Source organism: Mastacembelus armatus, chromosome 22 (assembly GCF_900324485.2).
Source record: "Mastacembelus armatus chromosome 22, fMasArm1.2, whole genome shotgun sequence".
Lineage (NCBI taxonomy): Eukaryota > Metazoa > Chordata > Actinopteri > Synbranchiformes > Mastacembelidae > Mastacembelus > Mastacembelus armatus.
The window spans coordinates 6,566,304-6,581,007 of record NC_046654.1 but is presented as its reverse complement, the minus strand read 5'-3'; the positions used below and the strand labels follow the sequence as shown (position 1 = coordinate 6,581,007).

At 41.8% G+C, this 14,704-nt stretch overlaps 2 protein-coding genes across 4 annotated transcripts; both read left to right on the top strand.

Moving 5' to 3' along the window:
* Positions 1-157: 157 nt before the first annotated feature.
* LOC113137171 (obg-like ATPase 1) lies at positions 158-5,207 on the top strand. Its single transcript, XM_026318677.1, has 11 exons — positions 158-262; positions 588-685; positions 804-947; positions 1,378-1,505; positions 1,901-2,076; positions 2,193-2,273; positions 2,517-2,614; positions 2,719-2,859; positions 3,162-3,258; positions 3,556-3,678; positions 3,805-5,207. The coding sequence occupies exons 2-11, from the start codon at positions 588-590 to the stop codon at positions 3,904-3,906; spliced, it is 1,188 nt and encodes a 395-aa protein (XP_026174462.1). The 5' UTR covers positions 158-262; the 3' UTR covers positions 3,907-5,207.
* Positions 5,156-14,295, top strand: LOC113136115 (transcription factor Sp3-like). Of its 3 annotated transcripts, none has more exons than XM_026316723.1 (9): positions 5,156-5,277; positions 6,589-6,686; positions 7,270-7,500; positions 7,588-8,190; positions 9,601-9,810; positions 9,920-10,124; positions 10,234-10,423; positions 11,129-11,325; positions 12,153-14,295. In XM_026316723.1, exons 2-9 carry the CDS (start codon positions 6,618-6,620, stop codon positions 12,392-12,394), a joined length of 1,947 nt encoding a protein of 648 aa, XP_026172508.1. In that variant the 5' UTR covers positions 5,156-5,277; positions 6,589-6,617; the 3' UTR covers positions 12,395-14,295. The 3 variants fall into 3 exon arrangements, with proteins under 3 accessions (XP_026172508.1, XP_026172596.1, XP_026172416.1); XM_026316631.2 differs by lacking the exon at positions 5,156-5,277 and adding an exon at positions 6,007-6,331; XM_026316811.2 differs by lacking the exons at positions 5,156-5,277; positions 6,589-6,686 and adding an exon at positions 6,006-6,331.
* Positions 14,296-14,704: the final 409 nt, after the last annotated feature.

Here is a 14,704-nt window from a genome sequence, read left to right as displayed (position 1 = left end):
ATGTAATAATTGACACATACTCCGGTACAGCAGGTGGCGACATGCATCTTAAAGTTGGTTTCTGGGCCGCCATTAAAACAACGAAGAAGTTCATCCACCTCTTACGTAACGTTTCAGCTCTGTCTCTGACCAATCACAGCCTTTGCACGTCAAAACACTTCCGCTATGCTCTCCAACTGGTCTTTCCACTGGGGCCGCCGGTGTGAGTGGACAACCGAGCAGCGCATAGCACGTAGCCCGTAGGCGAAGCAGAGACGTCAAGGTACGAAATGAGCAGGCTTCTCTGGTCAACAGCAGGCGAGCAGTTCTTAAGGAGTGGCAGGTCTGGATCGGACTTTGTGTTCAGTCAGATATTCAGGCTGATACGTAGCGAGGAGTGGTTGCAGATAGCCGCTAGCTAGCGTTAGCATACTGTGTTTGAATGAGTATGTGACTGGGGCGGTTTTCCATCCAGGTGGAGCTAAAACCGAGTTAAAACCCGACCGAACCCCCGACACGTGGTGAAGCAAACAAATCTGGGTTAGGAGGAGTCTTCTGAAACGTATGTTATTATTCCAGTGCCAAACTCACTGTTCTAATTGTTGCAGATGCCCCCCAAAAAGGCAGAAGCCCCGAAACAGCCCCCCTTGATTGGACGATTTGGGACATCTTTGAAAATAGGAATTGTGGGGTTACCTAATGTTGGGTATGTACATACAATCAATGTGTCTGCTTCCAACGATTGATTGGTTTGCAAATAAATAAACAAACCTTCTGTCCAATAAAATCAGTCCTGATTATTGCACTTACTCTCCTCACTACAGGAAATCCACCTTTTTCAATGTACTGACCAAAAGCCAAGCTGCTGCTGAGAACTTCCCATTCTGCACAATCGATCCAAATGAGAGCAGGGTACCTGTTCCTGATGAGCGCTTTGATTTTCTTTGCCAATACCACAAGCCAGCTAGGTTTGTTTTTTTTAACTCAACATTTTACACCCAATACACTGGAGCCAGGGCAAAGGCCTTACAGCATGTACAGAGGACTACAGAAGACACTAGAAGAATAAGAAAAGAAAAAGTAGAAATAATGATGGTGGTGATAATGTTACCATTAACATCAACAACAGTAACAATTGTGATTATAATCATTGTCACCACAAGTAACATTATAAAGGCACATAGCTATATACAGTACACACGCAGACAGCACAGATCTATATATCTGAACTGTTTAGTTAGGCATAGTTCAAGTCTAGTGAGTAAAAGTGTGTTTTAAGTTGCATGATGGGAGGAAGAAAATGTCATTATTATGTGGAGAGCATGTGTTGTGAGTCTGTTCTCTCTGATTCTTCGCCATCGTAATAACAATGATCCTGTTTGTATGGCTTTGTTTTAGTAAGGTTCCTGCTTTCCTAAATGTTGTGGATATTGCTGGTCTGGTGAAGGGAGCTCACGCAGGACAAGGACTCGGAAACGCCTTCCTCTCCCACATCAGTGCCTGTGATGGCATCTTCCACATGACCCGTGAGTCGTCGTAACTGCCTGCTGCAGCTGCTGCGTAGCAACAACTGAGTAGAGTGGACAGGTGTTAGGAGGGCAAGTCAGAGCCATTAGTACTCTTCTTAAAGGAAAACAAGACCCATTTTAAGAAGCATATGTGTTAGACAGGTCAGTTAGTTGAGCTCATGTCAATATGGATCACTCCTTACTAGGACTGGGTATGCAATGTGGTTACTAGTTTCATGGTTCTGACAACAATGTATTAGCAGCACATAGAATTAAATTGCCAAGTGCTGAAAACAAAAGGTATAAAAAAAAGTTTCAACTCTAATGGGGAAAAAGTATAATAATAAAATATCAACCTTAAGGATTCAACTTTTGAGTGTTTGTAACAGACTGCCAATGATTGGGTGTTTTAGGTGCATTTGATGATGAAGATATTATCCATGTGGAGGGTAACGTTGACCCAGTGAGGGACATCGAGATCATCCATGAGGAGCTGCGACTAAAAGACGAGGAAATGATCGGTCCAATCATTGACAAACTGGAGAAAACCGCAGTAAGAGGAGGGGACAAAAAACTCAAGCCAGAATATGTAAGTAAAGTCTCTTTGTTTGCTGTGCATCTCTTGTCCTGTTTCATATTTGTTTCAGTATTTTAGGAAATAGTTCATTATATGTAATCAACCTTACCTGTTACCTCATGCTTCAGGATATCATGGTAAAGGTAAAGAACTGGGTGGTGGACGAGAAGAAACACGTCAGATTTTACCACGACTGGAACGACAAAGAGGTACGACGTGTGAATGCTTGAATGTGCATATGTACATGAACATATATAGAAATAGAGATTTCCAGAGTAATTTATTACCAGGCTCCTGTATGGAAGGTTGGGTGTGTTTTCGCTTTTACTGATAAACATGGTTGTTTGCTTCAACATGATGGCAGTTTATCTGATCAGTCAGGTTTCCTGAGAAAACATTTGAAATAGATTTTTCAAACTCCTGATCTGTAACGTTTTAATTTCTCTCCACAGATTGAGGTATTAAACAAATACCTGTTTCTGACATCTAAGCCCATGATCTACCTGGTGAATCTTTCAGAGAAGGATTACATCCGAAAAAAGAACAAGTGGTAAGTTTACTTTACTCTAACTCATTGTGTCTATATTATGTGTTTATCTGCTTAGCTGTTGCTCAGCATTCACAAAAGCTCACCCTGCTGCCTTTTTGCCACAGGTTGGCCAAAATCAAGGAGTGGGTAGATGCTCATGATCCCGGCGCTGTGGTCATTCCCCTGAGTGGAGCTCTGGAGTCTAAACTGCTGGACATGGAGGAGGAGGAGAGGAACAAGTGCTGTGAGGAAATGAAGACACAGAGGTGAGACATAGACCGATGAGCCAAAAAACATATATACACATGGTAAGATAATGCATTTTAGTGTCCATGTGTTCTTGTTGCTTGTTTTGTACAAACCAAAGATGCAGTTGTAGTTTATTTTTTAATTTTTTAATGGCCTCATTTCATTTTATAAGCCAGTAGGCGCAATACCAATAAGTAATTAAATTATAGCCTGCATCATTATATAATCTGTTCAATAACAAGAAAAGCATGAATTCTTTTCTGTCATTGTTAAAATAACTGGACAACTGTTAACCGTATGCGTCTGTGTGTGTTTTTAGTGTTCTGACCAAAATAATAAAGACCGGCTACTCAGCACTACAGCTGGAATACTTCTTTACAGCGGGACCAGATGAGGTGCGAGCGTGGACCATCAGGGTGAGTGTTGTTTTATAAATAACTTCCTCATATCCTAAACAATCATCTTGTAATAGATCCTACATTAAGTAGTTTCTCTGTCTTCTCTGTTGTTGTTTGAAAAGTGGAATTTACTGGTAGTTTAAAGAAAACTTGACACATTCTTTTAAACTTTTTTGAATGAATGTTTTTTGTTGTTTTTTTAGTGGCGCACAAAGAATTGTCTGTTTTACCATTGTTGTGGTGGTATGAATTGTCATTGTCACTAGTTAATGAATGTGCAGTTATATATTTTCTGTGTTCTGTTTGTTCCAACAGAAAGGAACCAAAGCTCCTCAAGCTGCAGGAAAGATCCACACTGACTTTGAGAAAGGTTTTATCATGGCTGAGGTGATGAAGTACAGTGACTTCAAAGAGGAGGGCAGTGAAAGTGCCGTCAAGGTGTGTTTTTGTATAGAGTGTAATTATAAGCATGGACTGCCACACCACTGCTATTCCTACTTTTGGAGAATATTACTGAATACAGTTTAAATTTCGTCCTCTTTGATTTCTTTCCCTCTTGCTCAGGCTGCTGGGAAATACAGGCAACAAGGCAGGAACTACATCGTGGAGGACGGGGACGTTATCTTTTTCAAATTCAACACACCCAATGCACCCAAAAAGAAATAAGACCACACCAACATCAGAGAAAGAACTCAGAATACAGTTTAGTCACAGCCTTGAGAGCTACCACTGTCTTTGCTGGTTTTCATACTTCTCTCTTGATTCAGAGGCTCAGCCGTGGTGGACTCCACCAGTCTCCCAGGCCTGGGCCAAGCACAGTAAATATTCCTGTGTGTAAATTGAGCAAATCTGAAATTGCACCAACTACTTTACCAGTCGGAACAGTTTTCCAAATCTTATGTTCTAGTTCCCCTGGTCCTATAGAAGAAAAATATAGACTCAAGACACAGCAAAAAAACCCAAACTGTATAGTAATTTATAATGGTGCTGGCACTGTCTGTGTGGTTTCAAAATGCAACAGAGTTTGTCCTGTTCTCCAGATGCTTTTTGATCATTTAAGCCACAGAGCTCACTGGGATTTTTTTTTTCTCATCGAATCTTCTAATTCTCACAGCTTGTCTTTGCAGTCATTAGTTGACTACTGCCTGCATGGTGACTGCTGATTAGCTTGCAAGCTCCCATATCCTATTGAGCTTCTAATGACTTTTTTTTTTTTTTTTTTAATGTTTCTGAAATGTTATTCAGTCTCTGTCTTTGAAAACATGTCAGCAGTGCTAGTATTAATTACTATGAAACAGTGGGTTATTGGTCTGGCCTATCTGGATCATCTTAAATTTGTTTTGCTCCTTTTTGCCTTTTTTTGCACTTGAACTTGCCTATTTTATATTACTAACAAAGTAATAATAGTCTGAGTCTCACAGTTAAATGTCTATAAACATTTACTCTTAAGAAAAAAACCAGCAGTCAGTGTTGACACTTGAGGTCAGTAGTGTCCTGTATTCTGCCAGGAAGAATATTATTTTAGAAAACAGAAGGCAGGCAACCTTGGTGGTGCCTGATCAGACATGTGAACAGGGAATGTTGTACACACTGCTTTTATTAACTTCAGTTTGGGCTCGATTAAAAACAAAATAACAGACTCTCTACTTAATGAGCTGGGCCCTGCATAAAAATGCTTCTTTGGGAATCAGGACAGCTGCAGGATTCCTCTTTGGATCATCTGGACTGTACAGCTTCAAAATGCATTTGATTTCACCTCTCCTCCCTGCATCCACAACATTATAGTCTATTTTGGGGAGTACTTACATCCCTCACCAAAAATCTTGCCAAATTCTGGACACTCTATTTTAGGAACCATAAAGAGATGGTAATGAATGTGATTACAAAGGAGAAAGTTGAAAGGGAGCAAAGATCTAATAAGTGTCACCCTCCTCAATATGCATGTCACAATAAAAGGAAACAAACTTGTTATTGCTTTGTGTATTTATATTTGTTTTCTCTTTGTTAGATGCTCACATCAGAACATAATGGAATAAGGTAATGTGCGTGAATATATAACCTCTTACAGAATCATTATGATCAGTTAATACATTTAAACTAACCAGAATGGACTCAATAACTCATTTTGCCTTTTTCATTTTTAAAGTGATCACAAATTAATGCAAAGCAAAATTTGCAGGATGTGCACGTGGAGACCACTAACATTAAAACACTATTGTCTCTTCAGCCATCACCTGAATTGAATTTACAATGAGTTATAAAAACGAGTTTTTAATGCACCAGATTATTGATTGATAAATCAGTAAAGGTCTAGTGAATACCTGCAGTTTTAAATACAACCGCTAAAACCATTAACTTTGAAATTTCTCTGCTGGAAAACGAGCTTTTCTTTTGCACAAAATATGAAATGAACATGTGCAAGTTATTTTAAAGATGTAAGTTATAACATAAATTCTGCTGCCTGTATTCACAGAATGTGGTCTGTTTTAATTAATTGTGTGAACTTGACGACCAACAGCTTAAATAATGGAGGTCAACTCACTTTTTACAGCCCCAAAGTTTAATAACGCCACACAACTAATAGTGTATTATGGCGACTGGGAAACAAACTATTAAAACAACACTCGGGTGTAGGATATAAAACTTTATTGTAGATAAACTGATGAAAAAAACACGTTTAATTTCAGACACGAACGACCAAGAATCTGTCGAAAACTGCATTCCTTCTCCCGTCTCTTTCAACAACAAACAGGAAACACACGTCCTACCAAAAAATCATTGACATCCTAGTTAGCCACTGACGTTTCGCCGAACTTTCGGAATAGCCAATCGCCGTAAAGAAGAAGGGCGGGACGTCCTGTAATGTGATGCAAAACTCGACGGTCGAGCCTGTTAGTCCCGCCTTTTTGTGTTTCCCGCACCGTCAATCAAAATAGAAAAAAATCGACCCGAATTCACCGATCAACACTAGCCCGCCTTTGATAAAATAATCATGTTCGGAGTTTAGTTGATCAGATAATCCTCGCGGTTACTGCCGTTCACGCTATGACTGCTACGTAAACGTTAGCGCATCGAAGCGTGCAACTAATCGGTGAGTTTGTGCAACCTACAGCGAGCCGAGCTGCGTCTTTTTATCTCGGAGATATGGTTAGCTAGCTGGCTAGCCGCGGAGTTGACAAAGTAAACAGTCGATCTGGGCCGAAATCGCCTCTGAATCTCCGCTGCAAAGTGGATTTTCGCACTCAGCTCCTTTTGGACTGGAGAGTGGGGATGCTTTGCGGGCTTTTCTGGCAGGCAGGAGTTGAAGATTACATAGTTTTGCTGAGTTTCCCCCTTTCTCCCTGCTAGCGCCAGAGCAGCCTGTGAAACAAGGAGAAATGGCGTCCGCGGACGTGGACAGCAGTCAAAGCGAGTTTCTGCAACCCGGCAGCGCAGCGGAACCACAGGTATCCGACATTTTCTAGCTCGTCTTTCTCGCTCGCTTTCGATTGCTGGTTGTGTTTTTGAGAGCATGAAGTTCACACGTTTTAAAATTTTGATGGCATGGGGTGAAAGCCGTACACTTCCTGTGTTCCCCTCAATAACGGCCACCCACTTTACCCCTGTAAAACCCGCCCATAGTGGGTAGGACACTGAAGTCAGTCACTTGGGTCGGCTCGCTGGGAGATAGCCGGTGTACCGTGGGCTGGGAGGATGCAGGGCTGAGGTAACATGGCAGGGGTAGCGACCATAATCACAACCTTAGCGATCAGTGCTGTGTTAGCCACCCATCCCCCACACCCTGCTCTCCACCATTTGTGTTACCTCCACTCTGTGCTGCTGGTTGCATCCAGCTTGTGCCTGTTTTATTGTCCACCCTGTGTGATCTCAGTCTGTCTTTGATACCTCAGTGCAGTCTCTGAGTACATGACTGATCTCCAGACAATAGCCAGACTGATTCCCCTTTGCTTTGCTCTAATCTACAGCTACAGAGTTGAGTCACTGTCTTCTTGTAATAGTGTGATCTGTCCTTGTTCATTTCGTTCCCAGACGACAGATATGTCAGCCATTCAGCTGACGGGTTCAGACCGATGGGAGGTGCTGACCCCTGTCTCAACTGGGAAGGAAGACCAGGGAGTTGTTCACATTCCAAACTCGGGGCTTGTCACGTCCAATGGGCAGTATGTGCTTCCTATTGGGAGTCTGCCCAGCCAGCCCATTTATGTTACTGCATCTGGGAATGAGGCTGCAGCTAATGGAGTGTCGGGTATTCAGTATCAGGTAAAAAGAATCAAGAACATGTCTGACATACAGTGGTTTTCCTGTTCAGGTGCTGATCATGCCTAACAATGAAACTGCTTCTCCCAGGTTATCCCCCAAATCCAAAATGCAGATGGGACACTTGCAGGATTCCCAACACAGGGACTGGATGATGGCACGGGGCAGATTCAGCTCCTCCAGGATGGCAGCCAGGGCAGCATCGGGATCAGCTGTACTACGACAGCATCTACAGATCTCCTGACGCAGGCGGGGCAAGTGCAGTCAATCCAAGGCGTCTCGTTGGCTGGGGGGTCGGCATACACTGGTACAGTACCTGTAGGGCTTCCCAGCAACATAACGTTCGTCCCCATAAACAGCGTGGATCTGGAGTCCCTAGGTCTCACTGGAGCGCAGACAGTCCCCATTGCAACAGGGGTAACAGCTGAAGGTCAGCTGATTATGAGCAGCCAGTCGCTGGAGAGCCAGGGTCAGGACGCTGGCAGCAAACAATCGCTGGTGACAGTGAGCGACGCCAGCGCCAACCAAGAGCTCTACGTGCCAACCACCACCTCCTCTTCCAACTCCTCCCATCTCCCTGAGACCATCGATGGGACTGGGGTTCTGACCCAAGCAACAGCCGTGTCTGCAGGCGTGTCTGACCCCTCCTCTTCAGAGAACTTCAACTCCCACAATCACCTGCAGCAGATCCAGGTGAGAGTGCCTCCTTTTAACACCAAGTCATGTGCATGTCTATCAGGCTGTGGTTGCCAAACTAAATCTCATCTCTTCTTAACTAAAACTAGCTCTGAATGTTGGTAAGAATTGTACTCTGGTTTAGTTCTTTGACTAGTTTGTTCCTAATTTCAATCAAAATTTGGCAGATTTAAATAGTTTTAGTGTGCAGAGGTTCCAGTACAGCTGCTTATGTTTAGACAACATTCAAGCACATTGGCTCTTCAGTTCAATGAAAAAATATAATAATGTCCTTCAAGGTAAGTGGTGTTTCAGTAATGGTGTTAATGTGCAGGTGTCATATCAACACTACTTGTCTAAAAATATGAAATTATGCCTGACCCTGTTGGTGTGGCCTCTGTAAGTACATGTTGTGGAGTCGAGTAGATTTGTTTTAGGGGTCAAAAGTCAAAAAGGATGAGAAACAAAGTATAAGGGTTTTCATGTTGTGTGTCATTACTATTGTGTTTAATCTCTGGGAATTACACTTTATGAGTTTGCAGTTTTCTGAGTCTGATATTTATTTATCCACAATTTTACAGATTTTTATTTGCTCACCAAGTTACATTTGCCTTATACTGAGCATGGTTTGGTTGTCAGTGTTTCTTTCCTGGCAAATATATATGTACCGTATTTTCTGGACTAGAAGTTGCAGAATATTAAGTCGTTTTTAGCAAAAAGAGCCTTGTTGAAGGGAAGAAAACATATATAAGTCTCTTTGGTTTTTAAGTCACATTTCTAATTATACTAACTATAGTCTAAAGTAACCTATAAAGAACAAAGGCTGGGCATAACAACAAGCTGAAGTGCATTATGAAATTGCTTCATTCCTGTCCAAGTAACATTGAACAACTGCATCAGCGTCGGGGAGAGGGTGAAGTGGCATTTCCTCCTCCTCTCTCTGGTTCCCTGAATGCTGACAGTCACTCCAAACTTTGTTTCAGCTGCAGATTTTATTACCTGCAGCTCGAAGTCTGCAGTATAACTCTTTCTTTTGCAAGTGCATTTTCACTTGTGTTACACTTGGAGTTGTAGTTTTGCACGAACATAAGTGTTTTTATTTTCTTCAATTGAGTCAAAAGTGCCAGGAGTGCAATCTAACGCTACTGGTGACTACTCACCAAAATGAGTTATTGTCCAGAAAATACAGTAAATAATAATTACTAGTCCAGCTGCTAGAAAGATGCATCCATGTACTGTCAGGTAGGCTGGAAACAGTACTTTACATGTACTTCAAATGCAATGCTGTTGTACATCCAGCTCCAGTTCCCACAACAACCACAAGTCCTTTTTATGCAATGAATTAAAACCAAACATTTTCCTGGCCTCTATTTCTAATTCAAATTTATTATGTTGTTGGGGTTGTTTTGTTTTTTTTTAACCCTTCAGGTGCCATCTTCCAACGCCACCACGATCTCACAGCCCATCCTGCAGCTGTCAGGGGACAGTCAGGCACAGGTAGCCCAGGTGGCTCAGGGTCAGGACCTGACCGCAGGAGGCCAGACTCTGCAGAGTGTGCAGCTGGTCAACCCGGGGACCTTCCTCATCCAGGCCCAGACTGTCACGGCTACTGGTCAGATTCAGTGGCAGACCTTCCAGGTAAGCTACAGGACATGTGCGTAGGACGTGGTCTGCAGAAAGTAGCATGTTGTGTTTTCATGTGATGAATTATCTTATAATAATACATCTGATATCTTTCTTTCTTCAGGTTCAGGGTGTTCAGTCACTCCAGGGGCTTCAGTTGCCCCAAGGGCAGGGTCAGGCCCAGCAGTTGACTTTAGCCCCAGTTCAGACCCTTCCTCTGGGCCAACCAGGTCAGGTCAGCCTACCCAATCTCCAGACGGTCACAGTGAACTCTGTAACACAAAGTGGAGTTCAGTACACACGGGGAGAGGATGCAAACAGTCCAGCTGGTACGGGACACCTGCACATACTGTACATCCACACACCTGATTTTCTTTTTTTTAAGTTTTTATTTGCAGATCCTACATTTCTGATGTCAAATCACTAAATCTGTTTCAGGCATCCATATAAAGGAGGAACCAGACTCTGAAGAGTGGCAGCTGAGCGGAGACTCCACGCTAAACCCCAGCGACCTGAACAACCTGCGTGTTCAGATGGGAGAAGACGACATGGAGACACCGAGCGGGGAGGGCAAGAGGCTCCGCAGAGTAGCCTGCACCTGCCCCAACTGCAAAGAGTCTGGAGGAAGGTGGGAAAGATGAAGATGAAGATGAAAACAGATAGTAGTCGGCTTACTTATGTTTATTAGGAAAGTTAAAAAATGATGGGCTAAAGAAGGCAGTGCAACTGAATGATGCCCTAAAGCTACATTAAACATTATAATTACAGTAAGAAGAAATTATATTACCAAGATATGTAGCCACTTTTAGTTTTGACACAACTATAAAATCCATTTTCGTGACACATCTCAGTAATATGACTACAACACCCAGATGTTGCCTTTTGCAACAGCTGTGATAAATATTTGATGACTGAAAACTTCAAATTTACTTTTTATTTGTTTCATGTGTTGAAGTGGAAACGATTCCTTAAAGCTACTTCTACATTTCTGGGTTTTAAGTTGTTCAGCTGGTTTTGAATCCTGTTCACGGGCCATTAAAAAGTCACGTTTCCATGCAAATATAGATTTGCACAGAAAAGCATTTTCTCAAATGTTTCTGCTCTTCCTTCCATCAGCACAGTGATTTAAGAATATTATTTTTTGAAATTATGTTGTGTGATTATTGGTAGTTCATTTTGCACAGCTTTTTGTCTTGAAATAGCTCTGTGGAGTGCTGCATTGCATTTTCTCAGCATTTGCATTGAGTTTTTGGTTTAATTCTTATGCGTCAGCTTGGAGCAGCCACAACGGAGGCTGCTACTCATTTCCCTTTATTTTGCCTTTGTCTCACAGAGGTTCAGGCATGGGGAAGAAGAAACAGCACATCTGCCACATCGCCGGCTGCGGGAAGGTTTATGGAAAGACGTCCCATCTCCGAGCTCACCTGCGCTGGCACAGCGGAGAGAGACCCTTCGTCTGTAACTGGATGTTCTGTGGGAAGAGGTTCACCAGGAGCGACGAGCTCCAGAGACACAGGAGGACACACACAGGTGAGACACACAAATGTTGTCACCTTTGAATCACCTCCTCACTCGGTCCTGTTGGTATTTTAAAGCACTGTGCTTTTTATTTCCAGGTGGTTTATTGTATGTGAATATAGAAATATAGAAAACACTGCTCATTAGCAAACTGCTGTTTATGCCAGGAACTACTTACCTGCAGGTAACAAAACGGCAAGAAAAAGTTTGCTTTGATTACACAATGCTCAGTCACAATCATCAAGAGTTGTCAAACACATTCTCTAAAGTTAGTAATGTGCTGTGGCTTAGGAGGCAGAGCAGGTCGGGGGTTGGTGGTTCGATCCCTTAAGAGTAGAAAAGCGCTGTACAAGTATGAGACACTTTACCATGTTTTAATGTCATATAATCTGTTCTCCAACATGTTCACTTTTAGTTTTCCATCATTTTCTCAGGACCTTTGTGCTGCATGCCTGCTGACATGTTCAGACACTGATGAGGACTGGTTCCACCAAATTTCAAAAACGATATTTTCTCAGCAACCCATACAATTATCTTGCTACTGTGGGACGTTTCATTGGTGAAGTAGTTTCAAAGCAAACAGTTCAGTTCATTTAACTTGTTAAACACTACAGAAAGAACTTTGTAGTAGGTTTTAGATGTTTTGTGTCAAAATAATAATTTCAGCGGGCACTGACAAGTTTAAACAGTCCACTGTTTGTACATTATGTTAAACAGATAATTGTCTTTCCTGTGCTACAGTTTCTTATGTATATTGGAGGTAAACTCTGTTGTGTTGGCCAGTGAGGGTTTTATTTGCTCCCGCACTGTTTAATCTCTTGGTTTTGTCGACCTGGCAGGAGAGAAGAAGTTTGTGTGCACAGAGTGCTCCAAGAGGTTCATGCGGAGCGATCACCTGGCCAAGCACATAAAGACTCACCAGAATAAAAAGGGGGGGATTCCCTCTTCCACGTCTCCGCTCACCACTGACGCCGCTGCCGACGGAACCACGATCATCCTCCAGACCACCCACGACCTCGTAGCCAATCAGGACATCCCTTTGCAGCTGGTCACCGTGGCGCCCAGTGAGGTCATGGAATGAGGTGGTGAATGGGGTGAGGTGGCTTTTTAGGAACTGGCCCGTCACAGGGACCTCTTGGGCTTTTCTCTTCCCCTCTTAGCTTTTTTGTTTGTTTGTTTGTTTGTTTTTTTACATATGAATATATACATAAATATATATGACAAATATATATATTTTAAGTAAGAGTTATCATGACTTTATGTTTGTTTTTTGCAGTCTTTTTATAGGCAGGCAAAAACAAACATTAAAATGTGGTTGCTATGTACACACGCGTAAACACACACACACGAAAACATGCATTAACACTCAAACACCAACATAAATACTCAACACAATGAAATGCCTTATTTTGTATCATACTCTTGTATAAAATGCTGGAGGTGCATGTGTTATTTTAAGCTTTGCAGATGATGTAACTGTAACAGATAAATGTGTTTGTGAAACGAAGATGAGGGAGAGGAGGAGATTTTGGAAGTAGATCTCTCCGAGATGGTTGAATTGTGGTCTCAGGAGAGTTCTGACTAAACCGAGCGCTGTCTTTGAAGCATCAGTTTGACGTTTTGGAAATGCGCATATTCACTTTCTTGCAGAGAGTGAGATTAGTAGTTTATTACCGCTGTCATGTTTGTGGGGGAAATATGAAGCTGCCACCTTCTTAGCTTAGCACAAAGACTGGAAACGGAGGAATCTGTCTGAAGGTGACTAGATCTACCTGATCTTAATGCTAAGGCTCATTAATCAACATGTCGTAACTTGTTTATTTAAACTGACGTTAAAAACAAATAGTATTCCAAACTATTTGCCTGGAAGCCAGTGGAGGAAGTGACTGTTCCCAGACCGGTAGTAGTAAAAAAGTACCTGTTTATGTACAGAGTAAACAGCAACGTGTGCAGCTTTACAGGTGCTGGGAAGGTGCGTGGTGTTCCCTCCCTGCAGCCAGTCTTCATGGTAAACAAAGCTAACAGCTGCTGCTGGTCTTCAGTTCTCTGCAAGAAAGTGAATATGTGTAGAACTGCTCCTTTAATAGGCGTGGAGCAGTTGGTCAGTCACAGCCCACAGGTGTTGCTGATGTCATCTTGGGCTGCTTCAAAGACAGCAGGGGCTCAGGTGGAGGTCACAGCAGAACGACAGTGCCACTGCTGGCTGATCTCAACTTGTTTTCCACCTCGATGGGGGAAAATAGATGCAAACCGCTCTGAGAAAGGGCAACTTTTTCCAGCCTCTGGTCAGTCTGAACAGGATGTCTCATCTGTCTTCACGAGCATGTCAGCTGCTGTGCTGGTCTACATCAAAACACAACTTTTTTTTTTTTTTTTTTTTAAACTTTCCTTTTGAATATTTTTGTTGTAAATTCACATTGTATTCCAACTGTCTGTCTGTTCGCTGATCTGGGTGTTGTCTCAGTTGAAGCAATGGTGAATATAGAGTTTTAAAGTGGAGATTTCTTCATTGTTGTCAGCTGCCGGAGGAGAAATTCACCAATGTTGCCATGTGAAGAAAACAAGATGCAACAAATCAGCAAAGCCCCCAAGAGTGTTTTTTTTTTTTGTCATCACCATTCCAGTTGGACACCAGATGACGTGGGATTAGTTTTGCAATAACGGCTCTGCTGGTAATTCAGACCAGATGTTACTCAAGTCAAAAGGAAAACAATCATGCCATTATTTTTTTTTTTTATTTTATTTTAATTGTAACCTCTTCCTCAGTTTGTCCTTTTGTTTGTAGTATTCATTTACATGTATATTATCTTATTTTCACATTGTTTATAGAAGCCATTACTTAGTTAACTGAATTTGTTGTATCAAAACCTTAAGTGATTTTTTTTTTTTTAAAGAATTGATGTAAAAATTGAATGTTACCTTTTTGTAAAAGCTTTTTTCAAATGGATCACAATAAAAGTCTGAAACCCTCCAGTAACAGGATTCTGTGTGTTGAGGGCAGCATTATTGTAGCGTTACAGGAACATACTAACCCTAAAAGGAAAGCACCAGCTCAGTGGCACCAGCAAAATTTTCAGTTTGGACAAAGTTTCATGCACATGTTAAGGTTACTCAGGAAACACTAATGTTCATTTTACGGTCATTAAGGTAAATAATTTTTCTTTTGGTAATCAGAGGAGCACGTGTGTGTGTGTATAAATATATATATATATATATACACACACACACACACACACACACACACACACACACATAAACAAAATACTATCTAGACAATCTGACATACACTGAGATTTTTATTTAACAAAAAAAATCTTACAGCTGAAAGGATAATGACAAAACCATGGCTGTTATTAAAAAAGAGAAAAGTATTTTTAGCCAAACTGTATCG

Coding starts and splice junctions, on each gene's coding strand:
- LOC113137171 (XM_026318677.1), top strand. CDS start 588: ATGCCCCCCAAAAAGGCAGAAGCCCCGAAACAGCCCCCCTTGATTGGA. Junction 1,506..1,900: donor TGGCATCTTCCACATGACCC/GTGAGTCGTCGT, acceptor TGGGTGTTTTAG/GTGCATTTGATGATGAAGAT. Junction 2,274..2,516: donor ACGACTGGAACGACAAAGAG/GTACGACGTGTG, acceptor TTCTCTCCACAG/ATTGAGGTATTAAACAAATA.
- LOC113136115 (XM_026316723.1), top strand. CDS start 6,618: ATGGCGTCCGCGGACGTGGACAGCAGTCAAAGCGAGTTTCTGCAACCC. Junction 10,424..11,128: donor TGCAAAGAGTCTGGAGGAAG/GTGGGAAAGATG, acceptor TTTGTCTCACAG/AGGTTCAGGCATGGGGAAGA. Junction 11,326..12,152: donor ACACAGGAGGACACACACAG/GTGAGACACACA, acceptor TCGACCTGGCAG/GAGAGAAGAAGTTTGTGTGC.